At 36.0% G+C, this 15,264-nt stretch overlaps 2 protein-coding genes across 3 annotated transcripts; both read right to left on the bottom strand.

The window, feature by feature from the left end:
• Positions 1-422: 422 nt before the first annotated feature.
• On the bottom strand, positions 423-5,178 carry LOC126655299 (E3 ubiquitin-protein ligase RGLG3). Of its 2 annotated transcripts, none has more exons than XM_050349417.2 (12): positions 5,023-5,178; positions 4,554-4,785; positions 3,219-3,303; positions 2,990-3,130; positions 2,778-2,891; positions 2,051-2,148; positions 1,903-1,982; positions 1,719-1,824; positions 1,255-1,382; positions 1,049-1,181; positions 909-965; positions 423-714 (listed from the first exon to the last, which is right to left on the bottom strand). In XM_050349417.2, exons 2-12 carry the CDS (start codon positions 4,701-4,703, stop codon positions 631-633), a joined length of 1,176 nt encoding a protein of 391 aa, XP_050205374.1. In that variant the 5' UTR covers positions 4,704-4,785; positions 5,023-5,178; the 3' UTR covers positions 423-630. The 2 variants fall into 2 exon arrangements, with proteins under 2 accessions (XP_050205374.1, XP_050205373.1); XM_050349416.2 differs by having other exon boundaries at positions 4,554-4,717; positions 5,023-5,177.
• Positions 5,179-7,403: 2,225 nt separating this feature from the next.
• LOC126655297 (F-box protein At5g39450) lies at positions 7,404-10,499 on the bottom strand. Its single transcript, XM_050349415.2, has 2 exons — positions 8,341-10,499; positions 7,404-7,751 (listed from the first exon to the last, which is right to left on the bottom strand). The coding sequence occupies exons 1-2, from the start codon at positions 10,170-10,172 to the stop codon at positions 7,739-7,741; spliced, it is 1,845 nt and encodes a 614-aa protein (XP_050205372.1). The 5' UTR covers positions 10,173-10,499; the 3' UTR covers positions 7,404-7,738.
• Positions 10,500-15,264: the final 4,765 nt, after the last annotated feature.

A 15,264-nucleotide genomic window follows, 5' to 3' on the forward strand; every position in this document is an offset into this window, starting at 1 on the left:
TAAATAGTAAAATGAATAATGTTTAGGAATTACTAGTGAAGAATTTTTTTAACAAAAGGTTAAATTAGTAAATATATTTTAATTAAATAATTAAATTTTTAAAAAATGGGTTTCTATCCGGATAGATTCTATCCGAATAGCATCACCCTTGTTTTAAATGTGATAAATATTAAATAAATAAGTAAAGAAAGTATTTGATTTAAAAAAAGGGGATAGGTTAGCTGACCCGCGCGCTAGGCCTGCTGCCGTCATAATAGGTATTAAATGTAATATTTTACTGAAAATTTGTGTCGCATGTTATTCTTTTTTGTACTGATTGTACCGCATGAAAAGTCAACCTCTTTTTTGTACACTTATATAACTTACCCTACTTTTTGGGCTGGTGTAAACATATTCTAAAAACAAGTAGTAGTAAAAAGGGATAACAATACAACACCATATTCATTTATTGATAATGTCATTAAGCAAAACCTATATCATCATACACTTGCGTACCATTTATAACAGAAATAATTTGCGAAATGAAAGAAATAGAAATAGTTGACATGAATTGTAAATGTGTACAAAGTTTGATGAAGTATTGGCATATTGCAATTTTGATCATCAAACTACAGGAAGCAATGCCTCAACTCAAGTAAACAACCGTAGGCGTGTAGTTATAGGCTTTCGACAGAGAGGGCAAGTTGAAATAGTTGCACCACAATCCTTGCAAGTCTTCATCATGGCATTTCGCAACAAAACACAAAATAATAAATACATGAAGGAGAGAATGTGATTTCGGTCCATAAATCTATGTGGCGGGATTAATTAAAAGTTCGAAAATTACGCAGGAGTGAGCAATTAATACCTCTAATATCTGAGCATATCATTAAAACTAGTGAAGAGAATTCGAGTCGTGTAAGACTTACCAAGTGACCGCATCCAAAGGCCATGTCTTTCGGGTTTGTCAAGCAAATGGGACACACCTTAGAAAAAGAAGAAATATTTTTATGCAAGATTGTAGTAGCCTAAGAGAAATTTATAGGAAAAGAAGTAGTAGTGACTCAACTGGAGCTGTCGATTCAACTGCTTCGAAGGTTGGGATGGACTTAACTACATTATCATGGTCAATCACTTCACGTGGAGGTGGAAGTGGCCTTGTACGAGGAACGCATCCTTTCTGTAAATGACTTCCAGATTCTCTATTGCACAAGATCAAATTATTCAATTGCTGAAAAATTACATGGAAACTACACACTCTTGCTTCTGCCTTACTTTTCAAAATGAAGACTTTGTGTGGCTCTGTACTGCAAAGGAATTTCCATAAGGGCCGCAAGTGCAAAGGCTGCTTCTTTCTTAGATGTTTCTGTGTTCTCACTCATTATTTTTGTGAAGTTAACGAACTGCAAAACAACAAAACCTGCTTTCTACTTAATCCACAGTCGCAAATCTGTCATCAGCTTATACATGCTACCTATGTAACTCAAATTGTTGAAACGCGAAATTTATGTGCAACATAGCATGCACTATACACATGATGTACATTACGACAAAGGAATCGTGCATACACGGAAATGTTCCTAGAATGAAAGCCTGTGAAGTCAAGATTCACGCTATCTACCACTAAAATAAAGAAAAAATGGCAGCTTAAAAATGAAAGAATTTAAAATTTCGAAGACACTTCCTCTGATTTTAAAAAGCTTTATCATCTTTATAATTTACAGACTTGTTCGATATACCTGGAAATTATCAAATGCGCGGTGGGGAATGTTATCATCAAATTGTTTCATTGCATCCCAAGGTCCATCACCAACTCCAACTAAAATTATCGAGAGAGGATATTGGCTGTTCAACATTTTACCAATAATTAAGACAGAGAAAAGCAAATCCGAACCTTGAGATTTAAAGGTCCTATAATTTTACCTAGCAGCAACGATGGAGTTAACAGTTGCTTCCTCTTGTGGACTGTACCTCCCAGGTGGAATATCAGGATTCCTAGTAACCTATATTTTAAACATCGAAAACTTTCACAAGACATCACTTATAGAAGATGACTTAAAGCATTACCCACCTGCCCATCTGCAATGATCACGAGAACATGGTATTGTCCATTGCTATTCTCAACTATATCGATTGCTGCATCAACAATCGGAGCAAATGATGTTGGCCCTACACATATGAGGGTGAAACAGCCATTGTCAGTTCTTCGACTTATCCTTTCCTCAAAGCTTGAGTTACAGACCATAAAAAGCCGACGTAATATACACTTGTTTTAACACCGTGGAATATTTAGCTGCGACATATATCATCTCTAGAAAACAGAAAGTAATAGAAAAATTTACTAGATTCGGACACTTAGGGAGATGATTATGTTGTAATGCTCATTACCAATCATTAGGAAGATAAATAAGTACAAATATCTGAACTTAAAATTGCCAATTCCAAAAAAAAAATCAGAATAGCAAAATGATGTAGACATTTCAAAAGCGCGAGAATGTGACTAATTAATATTTTTCTTTCCTTGTACCTATCTGCAGAACCAGACTCAATACCATTTAGTAGAGATACAGAGATGGCTTTTAAAGCAAGTTTTGTACTAGTCCCTGGGATAATAAACAATTCCATTTAATTTAACTGACATGTGCAGATACCACCACAATTACATTCAAAATGAGATGTACTGGCATATATGTATTTGAACAGCTGATACCTAGAATTACGGACTCTCTGAGAAGAAAATCAAGGCGTTCAAGGAAAACTCCAAAACAAACCAAAGGAAGGAGAGGATAGTTAATCACCTGATAGCTTTAGGAATGGAACAATCTCTCTATATCTGCTGAGGGCTTCTTCAAAACCATGGCAAGATCGAAGATCAGGATAAAATCCGAATACATATTGATCATGTGTTGATGCTTCACAATATAAAAAAATAAAAATTGGTCAATGAATCTAGAAACTCTCATACCACTACACACTTTTAAACAAATATGAAGCTATACCATTTACTAACCATCTCCAAATCCAAAACAAGGTATCAAATTATCTTCATCAAAAGGAGACAAAGTACGGCCAATGATAGAGATTGCTTGTTCGTAGGGGTTTTCGATGTTGCCGATTGCATGAAGACTTCTGCGATGAAATGAGTGCCTGCCTATATACAATGGTTTGAGAAAGTTTCCTCCAAAGATAAAAATCCTTCAATAACATTATAGTAATCTCAGGAGAGGAAATTGAATCACCTGTCCACTCATTACTCTTTGTGAAGTCAATGCCGAGTATCAAATTCGATGATTCAAGACCAGCTTCTCTTAGTGCAGAAATAACCTGGAGAAAGACGCCAAAGTCTTTCCGATTCAGTTCTTTCCATTGAATATAGATATCAGATAAGCAAACCCAACTGAAATTAGCCCAATCAAGAGACCAGGCTCAGATTTTGTAGAAAGTTCCTAGAGTAGCCACAATTAATATTAACTAAATGTCTTGAAGGGTATGCATGATTCTACAATCAGTAGTATGAAAAACTGTTAGGAGGCTTCAATGAGAATACAAATTTTTTGGACATGAATGTTCGGATAAAACGTATATATAAGATAGCAATTCCGCAATTAAGACCATCAAATAGCATAGTTCTTAGACATTAAACTTGATATGGGTTAATCAGCAGATGGATGTAGAGAGGAACACTTCTAACAATCAAGCTACAGACAGCAGTCTTTGTGCTTCATACAAGATGAAGAAAATAGAAGCTAATGGTCATTTTGTAAAGGCTTATGTGGTGGTAATGATTGGCTCTAAGAGTTCATCAACAGCAAATTTCTTTAAGAATGGCCAGCGTCAATTTGTTCATATATTAGGAACTTCATCAGTCCAGCATCATGTTTAATCTCTTCTGATATCTGCAATAAGATACCAAGACACCTGCTTCTCTGACCAACAATCTAATCTCTTGTTCTCCTTATGTAATGGAATACTTCAAAGATAATATGCCTGCACAATCATCACTCCCCTGAGCCGAAGCCCGGGATCACTATCAAACCCCGGGATGTGGACCGCCCACAAGCCCATATACTTGGAAAATCTGGGCTATAATGGCCCAACAGTCCAGCTCCAACCACTTCATAATTTAGAAAAAGCGTAGCTAACCAAACCCGCGCGGGCTGCCTGCACAATTTTTCATCAAGCTTCTTACTAACATCTCTGTAAATTTTCTTAAATTTTGTCAATGGAGGTAGTGACGCAAGGCTATCCATTGTATAGGCGTGGGATAACTCAGTTACTATGCTTAGCTAACCCGATTCCTACTTGAGCTTATCAAAACCAAGAAGACTGCCTCATAAACAGCTTTCGACCCTAAGGATATGCGCATATATTACTACCGAAACAAGAGAGCTAGAAACCGTGTAAGAGACCATTTTCAAATTATACTGTAGAACATTTCCTTTAAATATAATAGATAAAGGATCATTTCTTAAGTTTTCTGTCAACATTGCTAAGCAATCGATTTGTTGGTATGAATATAAGGCGATTCGACTTAGTACTAAGCTACCAAACACTAGATGATTCACAATTTATACCTGATCTAGAGAGTTGAAATTGTCAGCTATGTATGTGGGTTGCTGTCTATGTGGATGGTGATGATGCTCCATTGAAGTTGCTGCATTATAAGCGTGCTGCTGCGAAACATCATCGCGAGGATGATCAAAACTAGACTCTCCATTCCCCATAGCTATGAAGCAATCTGTACCAAAATGAAATTGACAAATGCACTTTTATCAGCCAATAATTTGTGATCACCTTAGTTTGAAGCTGCAGTGAAAAATAAAAATGTGCATAAGCTGTTCAGTTCAATGACTATATAGTCCACAGAAAAGATTGATTCTTTATTTGTTAAACTAAAGTAACCCAAACCAAACCATATCTCAAGCTTTCAAATAAGTAATCACACAAAAAGCTGAACATTAAACTGAAGTTGCTCAGCAATTTAGAAGATTATATGATATCATCAGTAATTAAAAGTAAGAAGAAAAGTAAGAAAATGAATACCAAAAGAAAGAGGCAGCTATCTGCAAACAGAAACTGAAAAGATGGATCCCCAACAAAAGAAAATGTTGTACAGCAATCAAGAAGTGGATTTTGGTCGTTATAAAACGTTAAAGCCAAGTAAAAAAGAAAGGTCAAAACAAAAGTTGAGTTAAATGGGTTTGTGTTGCGTGCACATATTGGACTTCTAACATATAATAAAAAAAAAGAGCAAGCCCCTCATATTTTTTATAATTCATATTTAGGTTAATTGCAAATTAATACACGAACTTTACCTTAATTTGCAATTACAACATAAACTTTGAAACTTGACAATGTTAGTAACCAACTTTACACTTTTGGCAAATCGATACACCAAGCACGAAAAACACTAACGTGGACATTGTAATATACCGCCATGTGTCGTTGCGTGATTGGTCGGTGTACCAATTTGCCAAAAAATGAAAGTTGATTACTGACATTGCCAAGTTTCAAAGTTTATGTTGTAATTGCAAATTAGGGTAAAGTTCGTGTATTAATTTGCAATTAACCCTTCATATTTTGATTTCTCTTGTTTGAAAATCAAACGATTTGGTCCCTTACTTTTGTTTCCGTCAATAATAGTCCGTCCGTCCATTTTTGGTGTTAGTTAACCAAAGGATAAAATCAAAAAAAAAAAATTAAAATCGCCCACTTTTATTTTTATCTACGATTTCGTCTCTCAAGTTTGAAATTAATTTACCCCTAAATTATTTAACTTGGTTGACCAAAAAAATAGACGGAGGGACTAAATTATTGATAGATTCAAAAGTGAGGGACCAAATCGTTTAATTTTTAAATAAGAGAGAGCAAATAGTGAATTATGAAAAATGTGATTGATTCATATTTTGTATTCTTCTCGGGATATTAATAAAACTACACCGTTTCGGAAAAATAATTAGAAAAAAACCTACTCAGATTTTACAATATAATTTGATGTCCTATTTTATTAAAATATTTACAAAACTAACCTAACTAATGGAATAAAAAAATACATAACGATGTTTAACTTGGTTCATATAGTTGAACTGAAGCTCGATTTGAAAACATAAAATATGAAACTGAATTTAAATCAACAAAGTAAAGCTCAATTTCATAACTGAAACAATAAACTTGAATAGAAGATCAATTATCAATTGCAATTCTGTAGAAGAAAAAAATATGAAGAACAAACATACTGAACTGAATATCGCTAAGAAATTTTATCAAGATTGAGGAATCTCAACTGAAGAATGACAAAGAAAGACATAAATATTAAGATAAGAAATTATTATTACTGTGAGTTTTGATTATAAATAAATAATAAAAATTGTATCCAAGTTTACTGGCCTAAGAGCATCTCCAAAGGACTCTCTAAAATTGTCAAAATTTTTATTTTAGAGAGTTTCATAACAAATTGGAAGTCCAATGGACTCTCTACTCTATAAATTTAGAGTAGAGAGTGAAAATGGCTCTCCACATGTAGAGAGCCATTTTCACTCTCTACTCTATTTTTTTAAGGATAAGATTTTAAATTTTAAAAAGTTAGTTAGTTATTTTTATTTTAAAATATGAGATTTGTAATTTATATTATTAATAAAAATGAAAACAAATTATATTATTAATAAAAACAATTTATATTAAAAATAAAAATAAAAATAAAAATAAAAATAATTTATAGTATTAATATTTTATTATTATTTTAAAAAATAAAATAAGAAGTGAATTTAAAGAGTATTAAATTAATATTTAATATTTTTATTTTTATATATAAAAATAAACTAAACAATCATTATTAGAGAGTCTATTGGAGTAGAATTAAAAATGTCACTCTCTATCTTTAAGATGCTCTTTATTTTATAGAAGATGCTCTTTAAAATAAAGAGCACCATTGGAGATGCTCTAACACCTCAAAAAAAACTCCGACCTTTTAGCCTCTTTTCAATTCTTCCCTGACGTTGAAAACTGTTCAATTTTACCCTAATTTTCATTTTCTCATTTTGATTAGAATAAATAATAAATATTGTATCAAAATTTCCTTTCTTTTTTTATTAAAGATAAGTGTGGTATTCTGATTATCTAGTCGAACCGACATGGTACAGAGTAGGGTTTACTGGTTTAATTGTTGAAAATCAACGGTTATCCAGCCGGTTCAATAAGAAAAAAAACGACTTTCCAAATATAGGGCTTATTAGTGCAGCCCGAACAGGGTACCTTGACCGGTTCCCGATTTTTCCAGATGAACCAGACGGTCTGTTTCGGATTTGACAACAGTGGTGAAGAACAATCAATTCAGCGGAAGAAATAGAAAAGTACGGAGAGTAGAAGAAGAAGAATGAGTATTAGTTACCAGAAAAAGAAGAAAATAGGCAGAAGAACAGAGAAAATTTAAAAAGAAATAGTTTGCAAGAAGCAAGCTAATTTGTATTATAAATCTTTCATAATCCATACTGATTCTTTTACAGACTTAAATATTCTTTTCATTTGCTTACATCACACAAGGATTACATCCAAAACAGCTATAACAGAACTGATAGCTAATACAACTAATTTGCAACAAACTTGATAGCTCTGCAGAGCAATTACAAATCCACATTTCTTCTTGCCCCGTAAACTCTCAGCTACTCCTGAGAAGGCATGATCATCAATGACAATGGAAGAAGTAAATTATATGAATGGTAGACAACTCTTTGCTTCAATTTGAATGCTCATAGTTATCTTATCAATGTCTTTGCCTGTCAAAGAAAAGCCGACATCAGAAGCTTCTCAACTCAACAATGTCTATTACGGTAATTACATTCAAAAGGAATCAAAAAAAATATGTAGAAAGCCGAACGGTTAACCATGGATGAACAAGGCAAGTGAAATGGTGTGATGCAATAGGAGAATTTTAAATACATATGAAAACTAGTACAACTTATCTTTTTCCTGTTTTTACCTCAAAAATATAACGTCTTCGTCATAAAAATAGAACTACATCTCACAGTCAGTAAAAAGAATAGAACTATTACTGCACTTGCAGCAGTGTGCGCCTTTAACTTTAGCCAAAACCAAGCTTCAAACAATGCATTAAATTACATTTTGATGTCAAGGTAAATCCAAAAAGGCTACCTAAACTTCACTATGCATAGGATATTCAAACAGACACATAAAATAGACATGGGCGTCCCACTATCAGTCAAGAGAAAGTAGGTTCATCGTTTTTTATTTGGTTATAAGAGAACCAACCAAATGTCTAGATTAACTCGTACAGTTTCAGTGAAATGATTGATATTGATGAAAAGAACAAAATGCATAAATAAGCATCCAATAAAGACGGCAAACCTTGGCGAAGATAAAGAGGTCGAAGCATTTGAGAAGGCAGCGAACACATTTGAGTAAGACTTGGTTAGGTACGAAAAGTTGGTAATAGGAGGCAGAGCAGGCACCCGGTCACCTTTCTTCAAAAGCTCTTGCAAGTTCAGTCTCTGCATAGTTAATACCACTCTAGATTCCTTCCAAATGAAGGCAAGAATACCATTTTGAATTACAAAGAGGGAACCAGGCTTTGAGCCAGGATATCTAAAGCCATATCCATTTGCAATACCCTCACCTGCAAATACATGTTTTACAATCACAGGATTAGAATCCGCATCAACATCCCACGGAAATGGATCCTGTGAACCTTCTTCTTCAATATTCACTATAAACATTGCTGAGCCATTTGGATGAAGAACATAATGTGTGCCTTCCAATATTTTGGTAGCAATGAGTTGCTTTCGCCCCTCAGATTCTTCATAAGATATCAATAGAAAGAAGAGAGCCTTTCCAGGCTTGTCTTCAGTAGGCTTCCCAGGAGGCCATCCAAAAGTCCCACCCCATATACCAGCATACTCTTGGTCAGCTTTTGGAACCCGCATGGGTAACTTGTATAGAGCAAACCGACTGTCATGCATATTCGGCCACGCTCGATAGGAAGATAACTTAGCAGTGGAGGCATGTAGCGTTAATCCTATTGTGTCACTTGATCTTAGAAATTCACGAAGCTGTGCATGCTTATTCTCACCGCTTGAAGAACTGCTCTTCGAGAGAATACGACTGCCATTTCTAGAGGGTGACTTCCCCAAAATTTGCTTAAGGCTAGACCTAAAATACCCACTTAGAGTCTTCCTCATGATAGATTTTGTTTGATCAGCACCATTCAGAGAATTACCACGACATCCATCCGAGTGATCAAGGCTCCTTTTGATCTCATTTAGCTGCAGTTTGGTTGAATCAGATAGCAGTTCAGGAGCTCTCTTCCAATCAAAGCAACTTTGCCCACGACTATGCATCTGCAGAAGATGGGTTCTCCTATCAAATAAGAGTGTGATATTGTCATCACTCAACCGAGGAAATAGCGACTCATTTGCTGAATCAGGTACACTATCACGAATATGACCCGTCACAATCTCAATTAACTTTCTTCTATCACTAAACGCCAAGCGGCTAAAAGGAACCTTATCATCGCATTGTCCAAGCATTCTTTGCGACTTTGATCGGGAAATCTTTTTAGATAGCTCATTATCCGAAGCGAAAGCAAAGCTTTTACTATGCAATAGTACATTGCCATTCTTTTGTTGCCCGGCCTCAACCTCAAGCAATAGTATGTTGCAATTTTTATGAACACCCTTGATGGATCCAGGATAAACATAGTCATTTCCCTTTTCTCTTCCATGTAAAAAAAAGAAAAAAGAACCATCAAAGCCTGCAATGATCTCAAATACAGGCGCCCAAAGTATAGGGCCATCGTCAATTCCTAAAGGGCCAAGCTCCTGGGGTATAATTCTACACCCAACAATGGATACAAGACCAGGCATGACATATACAACATTACCAAGCTCAGGGTTTTGATGAACCCAAATTCCCAGCAAGGGTTTAACACTAACAAGGAAGCGGCAAAGCGCCCTGTAAGACGACATACCCTTTCGCCACTCAATGAGGTCCCGATGAGGAACAATTCCCATCATCTCACACTGGGATAACCAAACTTTCTCCGAGGCCACCACTGAACTTAAAGTTCGGCAACATAGGCTGAGATTGCAGATATCTGTGGGTGAGAGCGAGCGAGATATAATGGCAAAGACATCATCAGGCAGAGCTAGAAGCAAACTCAAACCACACAACTCGGGCATCATAGCGATTCAACTCAGTATTTACAAAACAATTCTATAACTGAAGGATAGAATCCAAAAATTAGGCGTAATTAGCAGAATCGCATGAATATGTAGCAAAAAGCAAAAGGAAGCAATTACCTAAATCAAACAGATTTAAATCTGAAAAGCAGTTGCCTGGGTTTGTTCTAAAGAGATAATATGAAGTCATAATCAGCAGACTCTCTCACGAGAAACATGACGAATGAACAGAAATTGCAATTTATCAAAATGTCTTTCAACTCTGCTTTACTTTAGTGACATGTGGCCACCAAGCCAACCAATCTTGGACCTTTTTGCTTTCAAAGTTGAACGCGACAATACACTCCAAATCCTCAATTATATTATTCTTCTGCATTATTGGTCTAATGATCATTAAACTCCCTCATATTTGAAAACGATCACTCTGATTTTTATGGCGGCGTTCGTTAAAAATCTAAGGACAAAAATATCTCGAGCACCGTCATTTTTATCAACTGACATTTTTTTTAATAGTTGGCGGTACAAAATCAGCTGCCACGTCATCAAAATATCTTCAAAAGTTAAAACACCTAAAATATCCCTAAATTTAATTAAAAAAATTCACTTAACACAACCCAATCTGACCCAAACCACCCGGTCAACCCACCGCCATCCAACCGCCACCCTGTTCTTCATGAATAGATCCATGGTGGATATGTTCATGAAGAACATATCCGTCATTGATCTGTTCATGAAGAACAGATCCGCAATGGATCTGTTCTTCATGAACAAATCTGTCAGCTGCAACGTCATCAAAATACCCTAAAAGTTAAAACACCTAAAATACCCTAAAAGTTAAAACACCTAAAATACCCCTAAATTTAATAAAAACAATTGACCCAACCCAATCTGACCCAAACCACTCGGTCAACCCGCCCGCCGCCACCCAACCACCGCCGGAATCTGGTCATCTTCTCCAAACTGTTCTTCATGAATAGATCCATGGTGGATATGTTCTTGAAGAACTGATCCACGGATCTTTGAAGAACATATCGTTCTTCATAATGAACAAAGAGAAATTTCCGGCGGTGATGGGTGGCGGTGGTGGTTGGGTCAGTGGTGGATGGGTTAACCGAATGGTTTGGGTTGGGTTAATTTTTTTAATTTAAAATTAAGCGTATTTTGGGTGTTTTAATTTTTTTAAGGGAATTTTGATGACGTGACAGCTGACGTGGCGCCGTCAATTATTTTTTAGAATGTCAATTGACTAAAAAAGACGGCGCCATGGGTATTTTTGTCCTCAGGGGATTTAGCGAGCACCGGCATAAAGATCAGAAGATTTATTGATCGTTTTTAAACATTAGGGGGGTTACTGGTCAGAGACCTAAAAGTCAGGGCCATGAGTGATTATTAGCCACATTATTGGATCAAACTTTTTGAGAGACTTACATGTATATCCGTTTACACTGGCCCAGAAAATAAGTCCAGAGATATAAAGATGATTGGGATGGCGATGGTCAATTCAGAGCATAATGGGCTAAATTAGGATCAGGCCCATAATAGCTAATTTAGTTAGATTAATTTTACGATAAATCAAAAATAAAGATTTTGTGTCTCACTAGAAAAAGTTTTGCTTAGTTGATGAGTCCTAATTGGATTTAGTTTCTCTATTATTGGGGGGTTTTGTCCTTATAAATAGATCGTATTTTTCATTAATAAAGGGTTACACATTATTCGTCAAATAAACAAATTAAAGTTCATGTCTTTTATCTTAATCTCCGAATTAAAAGCTTAACTTAGAAGTAGTTGGAAATCAATCTCACTTAGGTTCCTTAACCTCTGGACCGATTCTAATAATTTAATATAATTGGTTACTTTTGTTATTTTAGTGAGACGTGATCAATTCGACCCGATTAAAGCATCAAACCGAAACAGTTCCCGTTACAAATCAAAGATTTGAACTTGGTCCAAAAATCTTGCAAATATCTTTTGGCGACTCCACTGGGGATGCGTTTATGGTTAGCACAAAAATCGGAGAATTGAAAGATGATCAGCGATTCACTCGATCTGCTACTCGCGCGTCAGCTAAAAAGAAATCAGTGTCCTCAGGCGATTACGATTTATATATTGAAGAAATAATGGGCAAGGAAACAATAACAGCACCCACATTTATGGGATCGGTCTCTCATGGAACCGTGTCTGATGTTTCGGCCAAAGACTTGATTCTCGGAAACGAGGATGATTCGGCGATTACCTACGTGATCTACCCCCTATTCGGCCATCCCTATGTCATGCCGATTTCTCGACTATGCGAATTGAAATTGCATAAGAGAATAGGCTAATGTTCGACATGGTCATGAACCAAATGGCTTCGGCTATTAAGACTATGATGGCCGATCATACGGTCATTCAAAGGGACATTCGAGTGGATATGAAATCCATGTCAAATGCAATTGAGAATATGTCAAAAATAATGACGGGACAATACATAGCCAAGACCTCCAATAGAAGGGTTGATCTCATACCCCACCCGACTAGGATCGGCTCGCAGAATACTGTTGCCGCTCATGCTCAGCACACAAGCAAGTCAGGGATGCAGTATGGATCGATCAAAATATTGTCTCGCAATGACGTTGAGACAAGTTCCATAGGTGAACATGCGGCGCATAGGCCAGTCAAAGAATTAGTGGGCAAACCCCTCATAAACTTACAAACTCTTGCGCAAGAAGATCCCTTCATAATAGAAGGTGTATCGACGAAAGAAGATTATGGTCGATATGATCGTTCAAGATTGTTAACGAACTTGAAAGATTGGGCGTCAACTTAAGGCCGATACCGCGGCCGTCTTATGTCAAACCGTATACCGCGGCCGTCTTATGTCAAACCGTATAACCGTATACCATAGGGGTTAAAAAGTTCCGGAGTTTCGTTTGTTTTCTGGAGAGGAGAAAGGACAATCAACGGTCGAACATGTGACCAAATTCTCTGCGCAATGCAGTGAAGTAGGGGCATATGATATTTGGAAGTTGAGATTGTTCGCTAGTTCATTGACAAAAATGGCATTCACATAGTATTTCACACTTAATGCCAAACTCGATTGTTTCTTGTAAAGACTTGGAGACAAGGTTCCACAAAGAGTTTTATAGAGCTCCGCCGGATGTCACACTAGCCGACCTAACTCGCATTTCTCAGCTCCCAATCAAAACTGTGGAGAAATATATTTTTGGATTCTGCAATTTAATAACTCGTTGCACGACAACTATGGCAGAATCAAATTGTGTCCCTGTGGTGATCAAAGGAATGAATTTTGTTATGAGAGAGCATTTTGAGGGGCACCGTTGTAAAGATCTCTTTGAACTCACAAACCGAGTAACAAGCTACGAAAGACTATTGAAGGAATAGGAACAGAGGCGAGGCTCGTCCTGTAATATCCCATACTTTTAAAGATATTAAGGACAGTGCCACGATGCATAATTACGAGGATATAGTATTAAGAACGTCGTAATTAAGTTCAAGAAATAAGAATTAGACCAAAGCGGTCTAATAAAATTATCGCAATATAATAATTTAATTATTATGTGATAAATTGGAATTTACCGGAACTTCATTATCGAAATAATTAAAAAATAATAATTAATTTGATCCGAGTAAATAAATAATGCGGAGTCCATTATTTATCGATAAATAAATTATCATCGCGCTTTCGTAAATTTATTAAACCGTTTTATAAATTAGACGCGACGATTAATTAAGAAATTAAGTTAAAATGTAATTTAACAAAATTGAACCTAAGTCGAACATTAGCCAAACTTACAAGAGATGTATTGTGAGTCATATGATAAGAATTATAATAAGGATAAGGAATAGAATAGAAGGAAAAGAAACAGAAACCAAAAGTTTCATCACCAACCTCTTCTCTTCTCTCGCACGCGATGGACGACGACATCCATAACGATGCGATCCGGCCTCCGTTTTTGATGATTTAAATTGCTATGGATAGCTAACTCAATAGGGAATAAGGTAACCTCTTTGATTCTGACTTCGATAAAGGTTTTGATGTTGTTTTATTGAGTTAAAGATAGAATAAGTTATCGCCATGTTTTAGTTTTCATTTAAATTGAGTTTTAACCTATGATTCTGAGTTGTTTGTGATTGATTAATGGTGTTTAAGGTTCGGTTATGGAAGGGGTATGAGCAAGGCATGTCGGGGTAGGTTTAAAGGGATGAAAAATTACTGTTTCGCTACTAAATGAGCAGCGTGTTGCTGCTGCCAATCTGCAGCAACACCGCAGCAAAACTGCTGCAACCCGCAGCAGCTTTGGCTGCCTATGGGGACTGTTTGGGCAGTCCTCGACATGAATAGGACGTCATATTTTGAATCTACATCGAGTCTAAAGCATGACGTGTTGATTTGGAGTTAAAAATCATGGTTTAAAGTGGTTTAAAACTAAAGTTATATAATGCAGAAAATTGAAGTTAAAAATAGTTTATGGTGCTATGTTTGGACTAAGATACGATAATCGTCGAGCGATGATTTTCGAGAAAGCTTGAGTAATATATCGTAAGGGATGTACAGAGAGTGATACATGATAGTCGGATTAGAAATTGAATGGTTAAATATGGCTGGGTCAATTGAAATAGGTGAGGTGTTGAAAACATAAAAATCTGGAAATTTATGAATCAAGCTACGAAGGCTACTTCGCCTATACAAACGGATCTCGAACCTCAGTAATCCTAACCCAAGAGTGAGTGGGATATGTAGATGGCATTACATAGATGAGCTTTATGAAAAATAATAGTACAGTTGTTAAGATAAATTAAAAAAGTTATCGAGGTTCGAAGTTGAGTGAAAAATCAGTTAATGGTTTTCAGATTTAGGCCTAATAAGAGGCTACATTTGAGGATGATAGACATGTCGGATTAAGTTCGAGTCTTAATAAAAAACGTAGGCGATGTTATAGAGGATATGAATATCAATTTTGTTTTGGGTTACGTCAATAATACGGGCTCTGTTTATGACCCTGATTTAGCAGTAAAATGTGGGGCTGCTTTGCAGGCACAAATAATAATTGAGGATCCAACTTTAGAAAATTAATGTGAACAAACCGTAAGTCGA

The sequence above is a fragment of the Mercurialis annua genome, linkage group LG7 (assembly GCF_937616625.2).
Source record: "Mercurialis annua linkage group LG7, ddMerAnnu1.2, whole genome shotgun sequence".
Lineage (NCBI taxonomy): Eukaryota > Viridiplantae > Streptophyta > Magnoliopsida > Malpighiales > Euphorbiaceae > Mercurialis > Mercurialis annua.

Bases quoted from the DNA above. Each gene is read 5' to 3' on its own strand.
- LOC126655297 (XM_050349415.2), bottom strand. From the start codon at position 10,172: ATGATGCCCGAGTTGTGTGGTTTGAGTTTGCTTCTAGCTCTGCCTGAT.
- LOC126655299 (XM_050349417.2), bottom strand. From the start codon at position 4,703: ATGGGGAATGGAGAGTCTAGTTTTGATCATCCTCGCGATGATGTTTCG. The intron at 1,383-1,718 runs GTATATCGAACA...GTTGTTTTGCAG, and splicing joins GCGCATTTGATAATTTCCAG to TTCGTTAACTTCACAAAAAT. The intron at 966-1,048 runs GTTGAGTCACTA...TCTTTTTCTAAG, and splicing joins CAGTTGAATCGACAGCTCCA to GTGTGTCCCATTTGCTTGAC.